The sequence below is a fragment of the Podarcis melisellensis genome (genome assembly GCF_964234715.1).
Source record: "Podarcis melisellensis genome assembly, chromosome: 3".
NCBI lineage: Eukaryota > Metazoa > Chordata > Lepidosauria > Squamata > Lacertidae > Podarcis > Podarcis melisellensis.
The window spans coordinates 92402965-92422597 of record NC_138530.1 but is presented as its reverse complement, the minus strand read 5'-3'; the positions used below and the strand labels follow the sequence as shown (position 1 = coordinate 92422597).

Genomic DNA, 19633 nt, shown 5'->3' with positions numbered 1-19633 from the left:
ATGAAACAAGGCCCAAATGGCGCATGTTAGGTGGCTGGATTTGCAACGGAGTTGCAAATTGGGACATTTAAGAAACTTGTGTGTAACGATGAGAGAAATGACTGCAAGGCTCCTACAGTGGCCTCCTCCTTCTAACAGGTGCCAGTGAGGAGCCCCCCCCCCCAATCGCAAACATGCAATCTTTTGCTGAGGTGAGACAAACTTCCTGCCTGCTGCGATAGGAATCGGCCTCATGCTTTTCGTGCCGTGTGTGGACATGGCCTTGCTGGACTGCTAAGGAAAAGACAAGTAATGGATTTTCCCCCCTTCCATGGGAAGTGTGTGGATTTCCCATTCCACTATAACATTTTCCACATATGTATCCCAGGGGGAAATCACTCACGTAGAAAGGAAAAGAAGTTTGGTCACAACCAGCCCTGATTCGCAAGTGGGGAGGGGGGCAGGAGGAGGAAGGAGAGCGGCTGCTTTGAAGCTAGCATCATGTCGCCCGACCCAGTCATTCACTTCTAGGCATTACGGCTTCTTGTTTCCTCCTTACCTCGCTTCCACCATCCGCAGCAATGATCTCCCATGTACCAGCAAAATGCACTGGCATTGCCTTTTAAGGCCTTTTTATTGTTTTATCACCTGTTGTTTGCTGCCACAGACTCCTTTGGGTAAATAATAAACTTGGTAAATAATAAAATAATGAATGCTAAATCAGGGCTGGGGAACTGGTGGCCTTTGAGATCCTGTTGTTCTCCCAACTCCCAGGGATGATGGGATTTTGGAGTGCAGCAACACCTGGAGGACTGTAGGTTCTCCATCCCTTAGCCGAATCATGGCTGTTGCTTGCCTGCTGCGAGTGGCACATGCTGGGACAGCAGCAGGAAGGCCCGTATCCCTGGCTCAGACATGACATCAGGCCGATGCTGAGCCTCATTAGAGCAGAAGGAAAACCACACCAAAGTCCAGGGGTCAAACTAGCAAAGATTTATCATAACTGTGATAACCTATGTTGGAAATGTAAAGAAAAAGAAGGAACCTTTTATCACATGTGGTGGACTTGCCCCAAGGTGAAAGACTTCTGGGGAAAGATTTATAATGAATTGAAAAAAATGTTGAAATATACATTTGTAAAGAAACCAGAGGCCTTTCTCCTTGGAATAACAGGTTTGGAATTGCCCAAGAAAAATGTTAAATTACTTTTGTATGCCACAACTGCTGCTCGAATATTACTAGCTAAGAAATGGAAAACACAAGAACTACCAACTGTGGAAGGATGGCAGATGAAGATGATGGACTTTTCGGAGCTAGCCGACCTGATCAGAATGAGGAGGAGTATCAGGAAGAAGGGACAAAATTTAATGACTACTTAGTTAAATACATCAAGTTAGAATAATTGGAAAAAGCTTGGCTTAGGGTATAAATAAGTAATATGAGGATTTATTATGTATAATGCTGAATTGGGAAGAAAGACTGATGTTAAGTGATGAAGTTAAGATTTTAAGAACTTTGATTTGGAAAACCGTGAAAATTATATCCACTGAAATTCAACTAGGGGGATATGAGGAAGTCACTTAACAATGTTAAGAAGATTAGTTTTAATAAGGATATGATTTATATTTGTCTGTTTGTTTGTTTGTTAGTGTGTTTTTTAATTTTGTGAAAATCAATAAAACTTTTTGAAGAAAATAAAAAGTCAGGGCAAGGAAGTACAGACTTAAAGTGGCCATTGATTTGGAGGGGTAAAAGAGAGATCTGGCCTAAACCTGTTCAATGCTGAATCTTCAATGATTCAGCTAATTAAGCAGATAAAAGGGTACAAGGCAGTTTGTTTCCTTTTGCACTCCTCCCTTTTTTCCCCTTGTGTGGTTGACAGCTTCACCTCCCTCCTGGGTGCTTCCTTTCCCTCCCTGTTTAATTTTGCCGCCCCACCCACTTCTGCTGCCTTCCGCCTTGGTAATTAACAGGAGGAAGGGTCTTCCCCCACCTCCGCGCTTTTGGAAAACAAAAGAGCTGGATGCTCCCCCGCTGCAGGCAAGTCTCTGTAGGTCCTCTCTGCCACACACCCTTCCTCTTTTCGCCACCGATTTCCAGCCAGAGATAGTTAAAGGCACCAGCATCAGAGGAGAGGCCAGTGGGAACACATCACCTGCCAAGGAAGAACAACTGCATCTGCCTTGCAGCCAGAAATCTCCTCATTTGGCATTCCACAAGCCACTTTGAACTCTTGCAGGTGCAATTTGGAGAGACAAAATATATTGATTCTTGTTGCCTAGGACTGCATGACGTTCACATTCCAACACACAATTAAACACATCCTCACAAACATGCACTGGGCTGCAGTCTATGGGTTGGATCCAGATTAGAGTCACATGGAAGGGGGTTGGCGGAAAGTGACTACCCTTCTCCCAGCCCCACAAAGGCTTCTCCCAGGGGAGACACAAGTTTTTTTGGAGTGATACCTCTGGAAATATTAGAAAAAAATTATAATGGAATGGGAAATCAAAGGAGAAACTCAAAAGAAAGACAAAAGGAATTTGACTTACTGTGTCCTTGTTCCAAAGCTTTATGATTCTTGAATCAGCAGAAATAATTAAATCTAATGAATTGTGGAACTGGATTGATTTGATAGGCAGGCCATATTGGTGATCCTTCACTATTAATGGGCTGCTTGATCGGAGGTCATAAAAAAGAACCTGGAAACAAGTAAAGGTCACTGGATTACATGTTCAACATTCAAAAGATATTAGAGGTCTAAAACTTATGTTAAGTTTTCAATAGGTGAATAGTTATCAGATAAATATAGAGGATTTCCACAGTATTTCTGAAGAGGAACGAATAACAGCATCATAGAATCATGAGATGGGTTTATTCTGTAAGAATTAAGCATGAGCCTTCAAACACAGAGATCTATAAAAAGAAAAGATCTCTATAGATGAACAGAGCAGAGAAGCAGTGTTAAGCTTTGTCCTGGTTTGCACATCATGGTAAGACAGAGCAAAATGTGTGTGTGATCTCCTCTTCAGGAGCCAGTACATTCACACTAAGCCATAGTTTGGCTTGTGTGAGAACGCAACTTTTAGCTTTTCTTAAGCATAACTCATGTTTGAACTTACTTAGCATAACTCGCATTTTTCAGCCTGCAGGGCAGCAGAAAAGCTGCTGAACCCCCAGATCTGCCAAATTCTCATCCCACTGTATGCTTTACAAATCCCCCATTTGTATGTCGGGTGGTTGAAAAGAAGAGGTGTGTGTGGAATTGGTCAGGTTGTAACAAGCTAATCTTAGAATCATCCAGTTATGAGTCTGGCCTTGCACTAATGTGCCTCCATATAAAAAACATTTATATTTCATTCACTCTTAAACATTTGAAGAAATAAATCCATCCTCCTCTGCAATTATTATTATTATTGTTATTATTATTATTAACACTGATCCATTATTTCCACAAAAATGCCTCAAAGCAACTTGCAATACAGAAATCAAGACAATGTTACTATCAGTTCCCCATATGGGGAACCTTTGTAACACGAGCACATAGACAGCAAACCATCACCAAACTGGGCATGCAACAAATTGCTGTAGTTTTCCATGTATAACAAGACTCCTACTTTTGGGAGCGCAAAATTAAGGAAACAGTATTTTAAAGTTGTTCAGCTTTTTGGGGAATTTGCCAAAGAAGTTGTTGAACTTTTTGGGGGCAATCCACGGTGGGGGAATCTACTGCTCCCCAGATGTTATTGAACTACAAGTCCCATCATCCCTGTTCATTGGCTATGCTTGCTTGAGCTAGTGGAAGTTGTAGTTTGGCAATCTCTGGAGAGCCACAGGTTCCCTATAACTGCGCTAAAGAAAGGCACGGCATGAAACAAATGAGCACAAGTTGCATTTGAACTGTAGCTTCCTTGGGAAGCTGAGGCAGGAAGCAATTTCAACTGCAAACTGTCAACAGGGTCCCCCATCACACAGTGTCTCCTACTTTGATGCAGCTCAAGATCGATTTGACACATTCCACAGTACGTATGGCCCAGAATTAATATGCCAATAGAAGACCTGGACACAGTCTTGCACAGCAGCCCAGTTTGCACATAATGGTAAACCATAGTTAATGGTTTATGATGAACACATTCAATTGCTCTTGCTTTACTTTTACCCTCTAGCCAGCAGTAGCAACAAACCACAATACCCGGCTTAGCACTATGTTCAACCAAGATTTTGTGGTTTGTTTCACCCAGATAAACTTTGGCTTAACCTCGTGGCTTGTTTGGAGTGAAACAAACCACAAAACTTTGTTTGGATGTAGCACTAAGGCCCTTGCTAGAAAGATCTCAACCATGTTCTGAGTAAACCATTATTTATTATTTACATGTGACATTTACGAATCTGACAATGTGGCCTAGCTCAGCACAGAAATGTAGCACAAAGCCCATAGCAACTAAGCTGACAGCATAGCTACCTGCCCCGTGGATGTTCCAACAGCCATATTCAATGTTCCATCAAACTTCAGGGCCGAAATAGAGGGCAGACCATCTATCCTGAAATAATTTGAGAAAAACCTCATTCTAGTTAATTGCCATAATCTAGGCTCAGCACCAACCAAAGGATGGTACGTAATTCTGAAAAGCTGCAGCATGTAAAAACAAAAAAATGTTACTTAAGAAACATTTTCCATACTCCTTATCAGCTGTCACACTGCTTAAAGCGCAATCCAGCACCCCGACTCTGTTTCTTGTTCTAGGGTCCCAGCATTCCACCTTCCCCTGAGGAAAGCAAAGAAAATACCATTTAGTGCTTTCAAACAATTCACCATGCTTTCATCAGTTTACTCATCTGCCGTTCATTGACGCCACTTATTTAGCATTCAGCCTCGAAAGACTGATTCCTAGGCTTTCAGATTTTTTTGTTGCATTTAAAAACGATCTGATCTTCACATACTTGCAATGAGCAATTCCTTATGTAACCCGGGGCTGGGGTGAGTCAACAGCTGGGACTACAGACATGACACATGTTGCAGCATGTGAACCAGCTCTATTACATACCAGAGCTGGCAGAGTCTGCTGCTGGGCTCCATCCAGGTTAAAAATTGGGAATTCATAGAAAACACAGATTCCCAGCATAGCCTCAGCAACTCCCCACAACCATCCACTTGCTTTCTGCCTTTTTGTCACTTTAGAGAAGACGCTGATGGAAGGCTCTCCCCGCCCCCCTCCCAATGTAAATAAGCACTTTGAAAAAGAAAACTTTGACTCTTGGGAAGATGGGATGAAAGTGCCCTTGAATGGCACATATCCATGGCAGAAACATTGCTAGCATGGCAACGACTGCCTCGTTTTAAACAGGGCCCACGTTAAACCAAAGGACACAGACTGGCAGTAAACCATTATTTCACCCTGCAATTATGCCATGCCCACTCCTCAAAAGCATGCCTGAGCCTGCTGAAGCAGCATTGTCAATGGTGCACAATGCAAATGCATCACAACTCAACAGGAGAAGGTTTATTCTCCTGTCTTTCGTCTCCATCGTCACAACAACTCTGCTGCACCCTAGTGATATAGAACCTCAATGGAGCCTCACTGTTTTGACCTCCCAAAGAGCTATTCCTCTTCTTCAGTTGACATACCAGATGTCATGATGCCCAACACATCTTGTGTCCTTTGCACGCAGGATTGGTTTCCCTAAATTTACAGAGAAATCTGTGCATATCTGCTCAGAGGTCACTCCCAAGCAAATGAGAAAAGAACTGCAACCTTAGTAAATGTGATGGAAATATATTCTGCTGCATTTTGGTGCATATTTTTTTGAATGCCCCCTGTAATAAATTGGCACAACAAAATGTTGCAGTGTGAGAACTTTCTATGTAGGATTGCTGTCAGCCAGCCATGCCTTTTCTACAACAAACACTCCATTGTATTACTGTTCCTGCCACAAGGTTTTCCATTTTCTTCCCTCCAAAAGTTAATCTATTTTGGAGTTCCTCCCTTGTTAAGAGTCCCCAGCCTTGAAATATTCCCTGAACTACTCCAGTGTTGATTGGGTTCTTCCAAACCTGATCTTACCTCCTCCTTTTTCAGCGAAGGAGCTATTTTGGCTTCATAATGAGCCCCACACAGAGAATGAATTTGCTATTAGTATATATAGGATATTGCAGTCCTGTCAATGATCTTGTTTTTTAAACAGAAAATGGTGCTATATTTCTTAGTAAGGTGAAACATTTACCTCAACCGTGCCAGTGGCAAATAAACCATGGGCAGGATTTATGTCACAGACGTGATTCTCCCTAGAGGAGAAGGAAAAAGAAATTTAATGACTGATAGGGAGATAAAATATTAAAATAAGCAAGCTAATACCATCTGTGAAATGTTCTAAAATCAACCCAAACCTATAAGGCTACAAAGAGTAAATGCAATTTTACGTGCAGTGTTTCTTTGTTCAATCACTATATTTTAATCACTATATTTTGGTTCTGTTAAGAAGTATAACTAAAAGCATAACTAACGGCTATGCAAATTTGAAACAAGGAACAATTCATCGCAGATAGCAGGTCTATTGGTTTATCGGTTGTACCTATTTAAAACTATTTGCCATCTTCTTCTAAGATACTTCAAAATATCCAATGAGGTATTTTCTCGACTGAGCAACTTAATGAATGGAAATATTAAAACCTTTGCTTATTAAAGTAGAGTAATTAAAGTAGACATTAAAATATAAACAGAGCAAACACCCCCAATTTATAAGTGCAGTCTGCAATGCCTTTGTGACACTCAGATTACAGATCTTATGACAATTAAAAAAAAAATCTATCCTGTGGCTCCACCTGCTGGAATAAGATGCACCTAGTGAACTGAAGATACTTACGAAGCATCGGTCTGTAAGGAATTCAGGTACCTTCCTTGTTCCAGATTTAGCCTGTATATTTCAGAGCTGCAACAACAACAACAATTGTACTTACACACTTTCCTTTCGATAAGAGTGACAATAAGTGTATATATTAACATTCATATAAATGTATGTCTAAATATGCCCAAGTCATAAATAAATCTACTCTTTTCTTACACTGCAGCAGCAAGTAATCAATTCCAACCTCTCCTTCTCCCTATTTTCATTTAGTGTACAGGCAACACCCATTTTAGGCACAAATGTGCCAAACCTGGAAGTGACCTGGGAACGTCATAAAGACATCATTAAAACGTTACTAGAAGGGTGGGGCAGAACAAGGTGTTTGCAGGCTTTTTCAACGGGTTTTTGGTTTCATGCAATTAAATGCTTTTCAAATGCCTTAAAATTCCTAAAATAAACTTAAAACCATCACTAAATTACAATAAAATTGGAATGGCCCACATATTTTTCAGAACTCAATTGCTTTTTAACAGAGTTTCTCAACAATTCAGCTTAACCACTTCCTACAAAATATTTCCAACAAAACCCATTTGTTTTGTGAACTATTCATTCAGAGTTCTCTCCCAATATATTTATGAATGTTTAGTAAATCTGCTTTTGTAGGATATTCATCATAAACACTAAATAAAAATGTATGCACAGTTAAGGAAGGAATCAGCGCATCTTAAATACCTTGCTCCTACGAAGTATAAGTCACATGATGGATAATGATATGAGAAATCTCTACCAAACTTTGGTATTCTTGTCCTGTAGTAACGGCCATGTTGGGAATGAAATTCTACATATCTGTCACACAGCAGAAAGACTATCTGAAAAATACAGAGCACAGGATTGAGATCTGGAGGGGAGTAACTCTCCCGCCTTGCTTAACCTTTAAAAGTGGGGAATGATTATTTTCCTAGAGGCATAATCAAGTGGGCTCAGATCCGGAACTGCTGTTCTGCAAATGTGTCCGATATAGAGGAGGCTCCCATGCCTCAAACTAGATGCTTTCTGAGGCAGAAGTGAGAAGAGAGGCTATTTTCTCCAAAGCTCCCTCCACCAGTAGTGGCACCCTCCCTGTGGAACACCCTCCCTTCATATGTCAAGGTATTAAACAACTAGCTGGCTTTTAGAAGATATCTGAAGGCAGCCCTGTTTAGGGAAGTTTTTTCAGTCCATGGAAGTGCAACTTTGGATAGGTTTGACTGGTGTAAACAAAATAATGGCAGAGCGATCATCCATGATACCTAATTTAGCAACTATGTGAAGTCTGTTTCATGTGATCAATGACACATCGGGAGAGATATAACTTACACATCGGTAAGAATGTTTTAGTGCTATTTGAGTACTTTTTATTTAAAAAAAGATGTACCACACTATGGAGGAAATTTTTTTGTTTTAAATAAACACAGCTAATTCCAGCTTTTCAGCAAACAAACAAGACATTCAAAAGAATGTCAGCAGAGGATAAAGAGCAATTTTCCTTCAGGTTTCTGTTGCTCAAGGAAACGGCAGGTAATTGCACACTACAGCAAATGGATCCTTTTAAACATTTTGAAATGCAAATTCTTCTAAAGCTTTCTACATGATATAAACATTAAAAGGAGACGTACCTTTGAGTAATCATCTGACAAAATATCAAACGTAATGACTGTGGAGATGAAAAACAATTATAAATAGAAGTCACTAAGAAACTCTTAAATAAACCGCACAACCTCAATTTTCATCGCACAATGGTCCTGTCTGTCTGTCTCTCTTCCTCCCTTAAAACCAAAGACAGAGTGTGTAATGAAACAAGCAAAACCATTAGCAATGCTCTGTTTGCAGTCTGCTGCGAGAACAACCACCTGAGTGCTGTTTCTGTCCATGCCACTATCTCACTGGGATCCCAGAACCCGCTGAAAGGGACAGTGATCAATTATTAAGTCCATCCTCTTGCCATAGGAGGAAGGTTTTCTGCTGTAACACATTTTGGGTTCAAAGGTCCAAGGGAAGTGTTGGCGAGCTATTGCAACCTCCATGGCTAATTTCTATTTGCCTTACAGAATCAGTAGCATACAAATCAGGGATGACCTTCCAGATGTTGCATCCCTGGCTATCAACTATGCTAGCCAGGGCTGATGGGAGTCCAAAAACAACTGGATGGCTACAGATTCCCCATCCCTGTTGGCTCCCATTTCAAGTAACACTGAGCATGTGATAGTGCACTCTTGGCAGGCACTATAAGCTGACCACCATCCATGCTCCAGGTAAGCAACAAACACAAGCCGATATAGTAGCACAATATCTTGCCAAGGACTGATCATTATCTCGATTTCACAAAAGTACAACCCCCAATACACTCTCAAATTTCTTTAGACTATACGTACTAATGTATCACTTTTTGCATTCATGCGTATACTAACATATTTTCCAAAGAAAGGCAAACGGCATGTGCTCTATTCTCAAAAAAACACCCTGATCTACATAGTAAAGGTAAAGGGACCCCTGACCATTAGGTCCAGTCGTGGCCGACTCTGGGGTTGTGGCACCCATCTTGCTTTACCAGCCAAGGGAGCCGGCGTACAGCTTCTGGGTCATGTGGCCAGCATGACTAAGTTGCTTCTGGCGAACCAGAGCAGCACACGGAAACGCCGTTTACCTTCCCGCTGGAGCGGTACCTATTTATCTACTTGCACTTTGACGTGCTTTCGAACATAGAAAGCACAATTGGGGCACACAGGATCTGGTCACTTAGCAAGCAATTCTGTACATCAGTCTTCTCCCGCCTTCCAGCCCTTTTGGATTACAAATCCCATCAGTCTCAGTAAGCATGGTCAATGGCTAAAGATGGTGGGAACTGTAATCAAAAAGATCTGGAGGGCATCACGTTGTAGAAGACTGCTACACACACTTATCTGTGAATAAGTCCAGCTTTAATACTACTGAGTTATCGTTTGTTATGTTTGTTGGTTGCTTTTTATATTTTTAAAGTCACAAAGCAACTTAGCTCAATAAATATTATAACATTGTACGAAGTGGGATTTCCCACCTAATAAAGATGCATAGGATTGCACCGTTTTCTACTGCCCTGTTAATATGTTTTATATATTAGTTTCCATCATAATTAGGGTTTACTTACCATCAGCATCTATGCATCTTTCAAATTTCATCGATAACTGGTAAGTATCGTAACATCGAATCCTTGGTTTGTACGTCCCTGTTCAAAACACAAAATAAAATAGTGTATTTGACATGTGAGAAAATTTGCTTTACTACTCTTGAATTGATTTGTCTCACAGAGAAAATATGATTCAGGTCTTGAAAAAGTTTCTGACCTGGACATGAATGGTTGTTCAAAAAGAGCTGCAACTCTGCACCTAGAAGTGTGTTTTTTTGTTCCTTCATGACAATAACACCAATCAATCAATATAATTTATTTTTGGGATTGTGGCACAAGCCACTTATACTTCATTCAATTTTTAAAAATTGTATATAAATAATTGTAATGATTTATATAGAAATACACAAATTCACAATGCCTTATGCTGCTGAACTCACAGGAATCCCACCTAACTTAATTTTTAACATGACCCAGTCCATTAAAAAACAAGATTCCCATTAACTGGGCAAAATAGCACATTAATAGCAATCAAATACTAACCCTTGCCGAGTCTTATTTCAGAACTCTATGGAATTCTACAGAACAGACAGTTAAAATCCCTTACATTCTTTTGAAAATTATAGGAATCAAGTATGCAACAGTGGGCCACACTGACAAGGTTGCTATGGGGTACCCTTCCAATAAAAGGGGGGGGGGAATACAGTCGTATTATATCCCAAAAGATGAAGGCAAAAAAAAGCACATCGAACCAAGCTCAGATATAGATATCTAGCCAGCTAGATAGCTGAATGGGAAAACCTCTATGTAGATGGATGCTGGCATATGTAACAGACGGATCAAGCAGCTGGAGCAGAACAGGTAACATTCAGCAGTTTGTTTGTTTTTTTAAAAAAAATATTTATTAAGATTTTATATAATAAAACAAACATCACAATCAAACAAACAAACAAAAAGACAATAAAAGAAAAACAACACAGTCCAACATGACAAAGTACAATAAAAACATAAGAAAAAATAAGAAGAGGCAGAAAAAACAAAGAAAAAAGAAAATCTAGTTTTTGCTTATTATCTTTATAACATTCAGCAGTTTGGGAGGAGCAGCACATAGCCAAACCCTGCTCCCTTCAGTGTGTTATTTTTAGGATCCTGATTGAGCTGGGAAATCCTCTATTGCGCAGCGAACCTCTACAAGCAGAGGAGGTTACCCACTGAAAACCTTCACTCTTGGATTCATGGAAGACTCTCTAAACCAGGCATGTCTAAAGTCTGTTTCAGGGGCCTAATCTGGCCTGCCGGTTGGTTTAACCCAGCCCCTGTAGCAGTTTATTTCCTGGGGTAAAATCCCAAAAAAAGCTCAACAACTTTAATCATAAAGAACAACTTTGGTTGGCCCTCACGCATGTTCACTACATCAAATCTGGCCCTCTTTGAAAAAAGTTTGGGCACCCCTGCCTAAACCATGGGTAGGCAAACCAAGGCCTGGGGGCCGGATCTAGCCCAATCGCCTTCTAATCCAGCCCGCGGACGGTCCAGGAATCAGCGTGTTTTTACATGAGTAGAATGTGTCCTTTTATTTAAAATGCATCTCTGGGTTATTTGTGGGGCATAGGAATTCGTTCATCCCCCCCTCCAAAATATAGTTCGGCCTGCCACAAGGTCTGAGGGACAGTGGACCGGCCCCCTGCTGAAAAAGTTTGCTGACCCCTGCTCTAAACAATGCAGAGATGATACTCTGGAGGGATGTGATTGCAACACGCAAGTGTTGTAAATGAGCAAAAGGGGCTAGAAGGTAAGTGAGATATGATATTGAGTCCAGACTCAGTTAGTTGTGCTTTGTTCCAATTGTAATCAATCTAATTTAAAACAAAAAAAAAAAATTCCTTCCAGTAGCACCTTAAAGACCAACTAAGTTAGTTCTTGGTATGAGCTTTCGTTTGCATGCACACTTCTTCATACCAAGAACTAACTTAGTTGGTCTTCAAGGTACTACTGGAAGGAATTTTTTAATTTTGTTTTGACTATGTCAGACCAACACGGCTACCTATCTGTAACTCAATCTAATTTAAGTCATAACTAACTTGTACCACTGAACTGAAGGAGATATAAGTGCAACTAACAGAACAATCCCATACAGTGGTACCTCGGATTACATACTCTTCATGTTACAGACTCCACTAACCCAGAAATAGTACCTCGGGTTAAGAACTTTGCTTCAGGATGAGAACAGAAATTGTGCTCCGGCAGCACAGCAGCAGCAGGAGGCCCCATTAGCTAAAGTGGTGCTCCAGGTTAAGAACAGTTTCAGGATAGGAACGGACCTCTGGAACGAATTAAGTACGAAACCGGAGGTACCACTGTAGCTCCCAGCCTTATGCTGAGTTTGGGAGAGGGTCGCCCCCTGCCAGCTGCCAAACATGTTGAAAGGAAGCCCACTGCTGGGATCCCTGTCAGTAGGAGCCAGCAGAAACCCCAAAATGTGGTTGGATCCTGAAGCAGTCTCACTACCATTACATGATGGCACTAGGCCCAATTTGGGGCTGATCATCCTGTCCCCATACTCTCTGCTGCTGTGAACAGTGGGCCTGTGGATGCTGCGGTAACACCATAAAGCCTTATCACTGGGAGGGCTGAGCTTGGATTGAGACATAACTTTTCTGAATCTAACTCATTGTTTGCAGGTCCCCAAAGTCCCATTTTAATACTACAAAAGGAAATTTTAAGCCCTCAAACCAAGATATGCTTCCTGCCATGCTATCCTTTGCCAGCTACTAGCTTTGCTGTCCAACTGAAGTTTCAATCTCAGAGCCCAGTCTTCCTCAACCATAATATATCCAATGCGAGAGTTACTAGTGCTGTACAACTCAGTGCAGACACACTGTTACAGCTAGCAGCGGACTGAAAAAACCTGAATGTTCGCATACTCACCAGCTGCCATCACGTACTGCCCATCCCGTGATACCTTGATCTTGGAGCTAACAGCAGGCATGTCAAAATCTTGGATAAGTTCAATTCTCCTAGAAATACCTTTAAAATAAAAGAGTTATACGAAACATTGCCTAATCAACAAACAATAAAAAGTTTTCAATTCCAAAAGTACTTTAAAAAAAGAAAAGCTGAACGTGGGGATGGGGGAAAGGGGTGCCCCAATGTTGTTGGACTCCATCTTCCTGTTGGGATTCCATTCCACCTTTTGCTGCAGACATGGGATTGTTGCGTGCCACATGTCTGTTTACATTCCAGCACAGATTGCTGGCGTGAGCGGAACTTCCGCTTTGTATTGCTTTTCAATCTCTCTGAGAAGATGGCAAGGAGAGATGCCATGTTTCCTTTGTCCTGATTTATGCCAGAATAGGCAATAGTCGGAAAGAATCAAAGCTGTAGTCCAGCATCATTCAGAGTGTCACTAGTTTCCCATCCCTGGCTTAAAGTTTAGCATAAAACAAACTGTTCCAGCTTTAAGGCGAGATCCAAGCAACCCCCTTCCAGCTAAGCACCATCAGATGACTCTTTGAAAACAGAAATGGCACCCAAGCTAATCTTGCAGTGCCCTTTACATTGTACAATGAGGATAACTCACCAACATCTTTCTTTTGCAGTGCTCTCTTCTTTCTATCAGAAAGCCACTGTAAGAAAAAGAAAAGAACATAGAGGGTTAGTGTTAAATGGGCAAAAATATAAATAGCTGAGCCTGGTGAGTACAAAGGTTCCCAGCCCCTATAGTCATAATTTGAGGGTTGCCTTCTAATCTTATTTGATTTTGATCCGATCTTAAGCTGTATTTCAGTCGATTGCTGAATTTTATGTTTTAATGTATTTATATTTTGATGTTAGCCACCCTGAGCCCAGTTATGGCTGGGGAGGGCGGGATATAAATAAAATTTATTACTATATTATTAAAAACAAAGAGGGTACTATATAGCCTTCAAAATAAGATTGATAAACTATTATGGTCTATAAGCCCTATTTCACATTTATTTAAGGAAGTTCAGCCAAAGAGCTCCCAGAGCAGTCCATATGAGGTTAAAAACAAAATGAAATAAATGCAAGCAAACAAACAATTATGCCACAGGGTGGTTAAAAGTTCCAGTATTAAATCAATATAAAACAGAGAAAATCACTTTGAAGATGTGATAGGAATTTTGAGGTCTTAGATATATGGTAATGTTCATAAGTGTACCAACCAAGCACGTACATAGATCAGCACAGGAATACTGATCTGAAACCATTTTGATTCCCAAACTGATTACCGTATTTTTCGCCCTATAGGACGCACTTTTTCCCCCTCCAAAAATGAAGGGGAAATGTGTGTGAGTCCTATGGGGCGAATGCAGGCTTTCGCTGAAGCCTGGAGAGTGAGAGGGGTCGGTGCGCACCGACCCCTCTCGCTCTCCAGGCTTCAGGAAGCTATCCGCAAGCCGTGGGAACCCGCGGGAGTTCCCCCCGGGCTCCCACGGCTTGCGCAGAGCTGCCTGCACCCCGAAGCTCCGGCGCCCTGAGCAGTCGCGCCGGGGCTTCGGGTAGCTCTGCTCAAGCCATGGGAACCCTCCCCCGGCTTGCGCCGCGCTGCCTCTTATCCCGAAGCCCTGGCGTGCTCAGCAGTCGCGCCAGGACTTCAGGTAGCTCTGCGCAAGCCGCGGGAGGGCTTCCACGGCTTGCGCAGAGCTGCCTGTTCTGGGGGCTGGGGAAGCTCGGGCTTCCCCAGCCTCGCGCCTTGGGGGGGGGAAATAATTTTTTTTCTTTATTTCCCCCCAAAAAACTAGGTGCGCCTTATGGGCCGGTGCACCCTATGGGGCGAAAAATACGGTAAATGTTTTCCCTGCAAGGGGGGAGGGGTCAGGGAGCCTTCCCACTGTCTCAGGAATTGAGTAATCAGCATTTTAATGGGTGGCAGACTACCAGGAAAGGCAATCAGATAACCTGGAAAAAACAGGAAAAACATTCAAATTTCTGTTTTGGACCGCCTTTTCTGTTATGTAGGTATGATGTATCTGGGCGGTGGTCTTAGGTTACACCCTTTCTGTGATGTATGTATGATGTTTCTGGGGGTGGTCTTGATCTACAGGGTGGCAATTTCAAAAGTCGTAAAGGCCTTGCGCGCCATTGTTCTGGGTTCCTCCTCCTTTCCTGTGTGAGGGGAGCACCCTGTTGCAGCAGATCAATAAAGATCAAGCTTACTAGCTGCTTTGCTTCTCAATATGCTCTAGTTGGCCTCTGTTATTTTCTCCTACCAATAGGGAACCTACGTAAGGACTCTATATAGGCTCTTGGATACCCCATATGGGAAAAAGGGCAGAGATTTTGTTTACAAAAAAGATCACTCTGCTGTAGCAGAGACCAAAAGACACATTTTTCATGGGCATGGTTTTGAATACGAAAGGTGGCGTGCAAATCAAACAATGATGATCTGTGAAATGTGTCTTAGACTGAGCATTCAGATGTGCTGCTGAACAATCACTGACCTAGGCACCCAGGCACACCACTAAAATTCCACAATATTTCAGAATAAATATGTACAGCAACCAGCTACAAACAGACACTCCCATTGGTCATGAAACTTTAAGCTCCCCCTCTGCTACTGTTTTGCTTAGAGAGATGAAAGCAAGCGAACAAGCAACTGTTCCGAGCTGAGAAGCTTGCGCACACCAGGCAAATTTGAGATATATATATATATTTGGCAGCCAGTAGACCCAGCAAACTGGGTAGCCAATGCAGGAAGGAGCCGTTTAAAATAAAATAAATGACTGTCTGTCCAACATTAAATAACCTTGCAGGGTTCTTTTCGCGAGGCGGAAGGGGGTGGGGAACCCACGTGCTTTAAAATTCAGTGTTATGGATGTGACTTGTGCCTCTTTAAAAGGGTGCAGAAAGCAGAATTGGACAAAATGACAGGAAGGATTCGAAACGTGCGGGACCAGAGATTTACAGAAGATTGGAAAAAGTATATGAATTATTTGAAGAGCAACTGTAATCAAGAAATTACGCTAGTAGGACTACAAGAAGTTTTGTAAGGAGAAATACACGAAGTATTACAAAGTAGAAAAAGAAAGAGATATTGGCTATGAGTTTGAAATGTAATAGGGAAGATAATAAATGCATACTGAGAGATTAGATTGGGAAATTTTCAGACAGTATTGATGGAAGTCAAAAAATTGAATAAGATGTAAAAGTACGTTTAATTACTGTTTAAAAAAACCTAGTAAAAAAATTATATATAAAAAATAAAAGGGTGCAGAAAGCAAGAGATGCTTAGCAGTCGCTCGGGATCATCTACAGACCCCTGTTGGTACCTATGTACTTTCTGCGCATCCATCGGGAACTGAAAAAGGGTTGGAGGAAGAGAAGGGAGAGAGAAGGGAAGGCACGGGGTGCGTGGGAAGGAGCTCGCTCGTGGGTAGAGGAAGGAGGCGCGCGAGGGGAAACCGACGGGGGGGGAGAGGCAGGCAGGCATGCGGGGCTCCGGTGTTCTCACCTCAGGCAGGCTCCGTCCGGCGCTCAAGCTGTAGATCTTCACCTCGTTGAGGCTGGAGACCTGCATGCTTCTTTTTCCTCCTGAGCGACGGCAAGAGGGCTTCACTTCCGGGGTCAGAGAGGAACACATCCGGTCATAGAATTCAGAGGCAGGAGGAAAAAAAACCCTAGATAAGCAGGAAGTTACACACTGGCCGTCCTTCCCTCCAACACATTTACTCCAGAGGAAATAGGGACTGCTCCTTTCTGTAATGGTCATTTTACTGTTTATGCTCCACGCATCTGACTGGGTGGCCTGGGCAGCCTCCAACATATATAAAAACATAATAATGCATTAAACATTTTAAAAAACCATCCCTATGAATGAGTCCTTTTCCCCCCGAGAGTATACCCCTAAACATTTTGTGATTCTTTGCACTTTTGTCCATTGTACTGTATTTATTGCCTTCAGATAGCTTGGGGGTCGGATAACTGAATACCCTCCAGCATTTCTGCAATGAATATAGGGACATCCTAAGGAAAAATGGGACATTCCAGGATCAAATCTGAAACTGGGGTGCCTTCTCTAAATTAGGGACGTCCCTGGAAAATACAGACACTTGGAGGGTCTGCTATCACTATCACTATAATTGTATTATTATTATTATTATTTAATTTCATTCATCTGAGGATCACAGGGCAGTATACAGTATAAAAACACAAAAATACATAATATACTAATGAAACAATAACACCACACTGTTTAAAAGGTCATAGATTTGTTTAATTAGCCAAAGGCCTGAGGGAAGATGAAATCTTTTTGCCTGGCTCCTAAAGATACATAAGGAAGCAGGTGGTGCTGTGGTCTAAACCACTGAGCCTCTTGGGCTTCCGATCGGTTGGCAGTTCGAATCTGTGCAATGGGGTGAACTCCCATTGCTCTGTCCCAGCTCCTGCCAACCTAGCGGTTCAAAAGCACACCAGTGCAAGTAGATAAATAGGTACCACTGCGGCAGGAAGGTATACTCTGTTTCCATGCGCTTTGGCTTCTGTCACTGTGTCCTGTTGCACCAGAAGTGGTTTAGTCATGCTGGCCACATGACCCGGAAAGCTGTCTGTGCACAAACGCAAGCTCCCTCAGCCTGAAAGCAAGATGAGCACCACAACCCCATAGTCACATTTGACTGGACTTAACTCGAAGCTACCAGCATGAGTTTGACCAAACTGCGGGAGGCAGTGGAAGACAGGGGTGCCTGGCATGCTCTGGTCCATGGGGTCACGAAGAGTCGGACATGACTAAACGACTAAACAAGAACAACAAAACCGTCCAGGGGTCCTTTACCTTATAGGCATAATAATTTAATTGGCCTGCTGACCTGCCTTATATATGGAGACAGACACTACAGCATCTCCCCACCTAAGCCCCACATGACCACAGGATTAGCATTTTCATCAAGGGAGCTTCTGTGGGTTCATATAAAGAAAATATTTGGAGTCACACAAAGCCGTATTTTTAGCTCCCTCCCTTGCACTCCCCCTCCTTTGCAGTGCCTTCTTTCAAATAAATATGTGTGAGGTAACATTATATAATAAACAAATGCACTGCTGAGCATGTAAGGGGTGCTTTTTCTTGCCCGCTGAGTGGAGTTACTGATTTCTTGAAATAAACCTCTAAAGAATTGGTCGGAAGCTGGGGCTGACACTCCAATGGTGGAGGCAGGGGACATAGCCAAGTGATATTTTGCTGGGTCTGGGGTGGAGGAGGCCTGTGGTTTTGGGTGGGTCTGAGAGTGGAGCTCAACTCCATAGCCATTCATATTGGAAATTTCTACCAAATCAGTCCATTGTTCCATTGCGGTTGACAGTTTCAGGCAAGGGTCCCTCCCAGTCCCAGCCCTGTTTGGAGAAATCAGGGATGCAGCCTGGGTCCTCTAACGTAAAAAATATGCGGTATCCTTCTAAACGATGGCTCTTAAAGTGCACAGCTTACATAAAACCAAACCAGCCATGCTCTTAATCGACTGTAGACCACAAAAGCTTGTGCAGTAATAAACTGGTTAATCTTTGAGGTGCCACAAGTCCTTTGGTTTTTTTCACTGCAGTACACTAACCTCCACTGGAAATCGCCATTTTGTTAACTCTTATTCTCTGTACTGTTTCCAGCCAGTGGACAGTGTGACAAGCTAGGACCTGGGAGTACAGGCTTCTAGTCCCCATTTGACCATGACTTTGGGCCACTCAGTGTCTGTCAGCCTGACCTACATCACAGGATTTTGCCGTGATAACATGCAGGCTTGGAAGAAAAGGTCAGATATAAATGTAATAAATGGTTGGCATCTGTTTGTCTTGGGAGACAATGGAAGAGTGTGCCTGCAGGGGTGTTGCCAAACCGTTGGAGAGTTACAGCACCTGCTGTGGCTGCAGAGACTGGTATGGGAGAGATACGTTTTATTGCAGCTGGGGCAGATGAAGGTGTCCGGTTGTGCTGCTGCAGATGCACCACTGCATTTTTCTCTCTGCGCTCCTCCCAGCGGTCATTCCTTCTTTGGTCACTTGTGGTCACAGCCTGACTGTCTGTCTGTCTCCAAGCGTTGCAGTCGTCTGCAAGGAATTCCCACATGCGGAGGTCAATGTTGCCAGCCTTCATGTCTTGTTTGCAGGCTTCTTTGTAATGCAGAGTTGGTCTGCCAATGGGCCTAGTGCCTGAAGCCAGCTCCACGTAGAGCATGTCTTTAGGGATCCTGCCCTCTTCCATTCTGTGGACATGACCAAGCCAGTGCAGATGTCGCTGAGACAGGAATGCAAATATGTTGGGAAAGTGGGCTTGGGAGAGCACATCTTTGTTTGAGACTCTGTCCTGCCATGTGATGCCCAAAATGTTTCTGACACGGCACACATAGAAGGCACTGAGGCATCAATAAATAAATATTGTGTTGTGTTAAGTGCACTAGGCGTTTGGGGGTCCTTCCTGTGTGGAGCCCAAAATGCATCCCTGTAAATAGCCATGTACAGTGGTACCTCGGGTTACATATGCTTCAGGTTACATACGCTTCAGGTTACAGACTCTGCTAACCCAGAAATAGTACCTCGGGTTAAGAACTTTGCTTCAGGATGAGAACAGAAATCGTGCTCCAGCGGTGCGGCGGCAGTGGGAGGCCCCATTAGCTAAAGTGATGCTTCAGGTTAAGAACAGTTTCAGGTTGAGAACGGACCTCCAGA

General features: G+C 42.6%; 1 protein-coding gene across 1 annotated transcript in view; it reads right to left on the bottom strand.

Moving 5' to 3' along the window:
- The window catches only part of NOL10 (nucleolar protein 10), a 48135-nt gene extending 31574 nt beyond the window's left edge, over window positions 1-16561 (bottom strand). Inside the window, exons 1-11 of the mRNA XM_081906172.1 lie at window positions 16437-16561; window positions 13545-13590; window positions 12893-12991; window positions 9986-10063; window positions 8478-8515; window positions 7555-7691; window positions 6841-6906; window positions 6202-6262; window positions 4660-4745; window positions 4442-4520; window positions 2532-2681 (exon numbers count right to left, since the gene is read on the bottom strand). Coding sequence (XP_081762298.1) covers window positions 2532-2681; window positions 4442-4520; window positions 4660-4745; window positions 6202-6262; window positions 6841-6906; window positions 7555-7691; window positions 8478-8515; window positions 9986-10063; window positions 12893-12991; window positions 13545-13590; window positions 16437-16502 — 906 coding nt within the window. The 5' untranslated portion in view covers window positions 16503-16561. The remainder of the gene's footprint in view (window positions 1-2531; window positions 2682-4441; window positions 4521-4659; window positions 4746-6201; window positions 6263-6840; window positions 6907-7554; window positions 7692-8477; window positions 8516-9985; window positions 10064-12892; window positions 12992-13544; window positions 13591-16436) is intronic.
- Between the last annotated feature and the right edge of the window lie 3072 nt (window positions 16562-19633).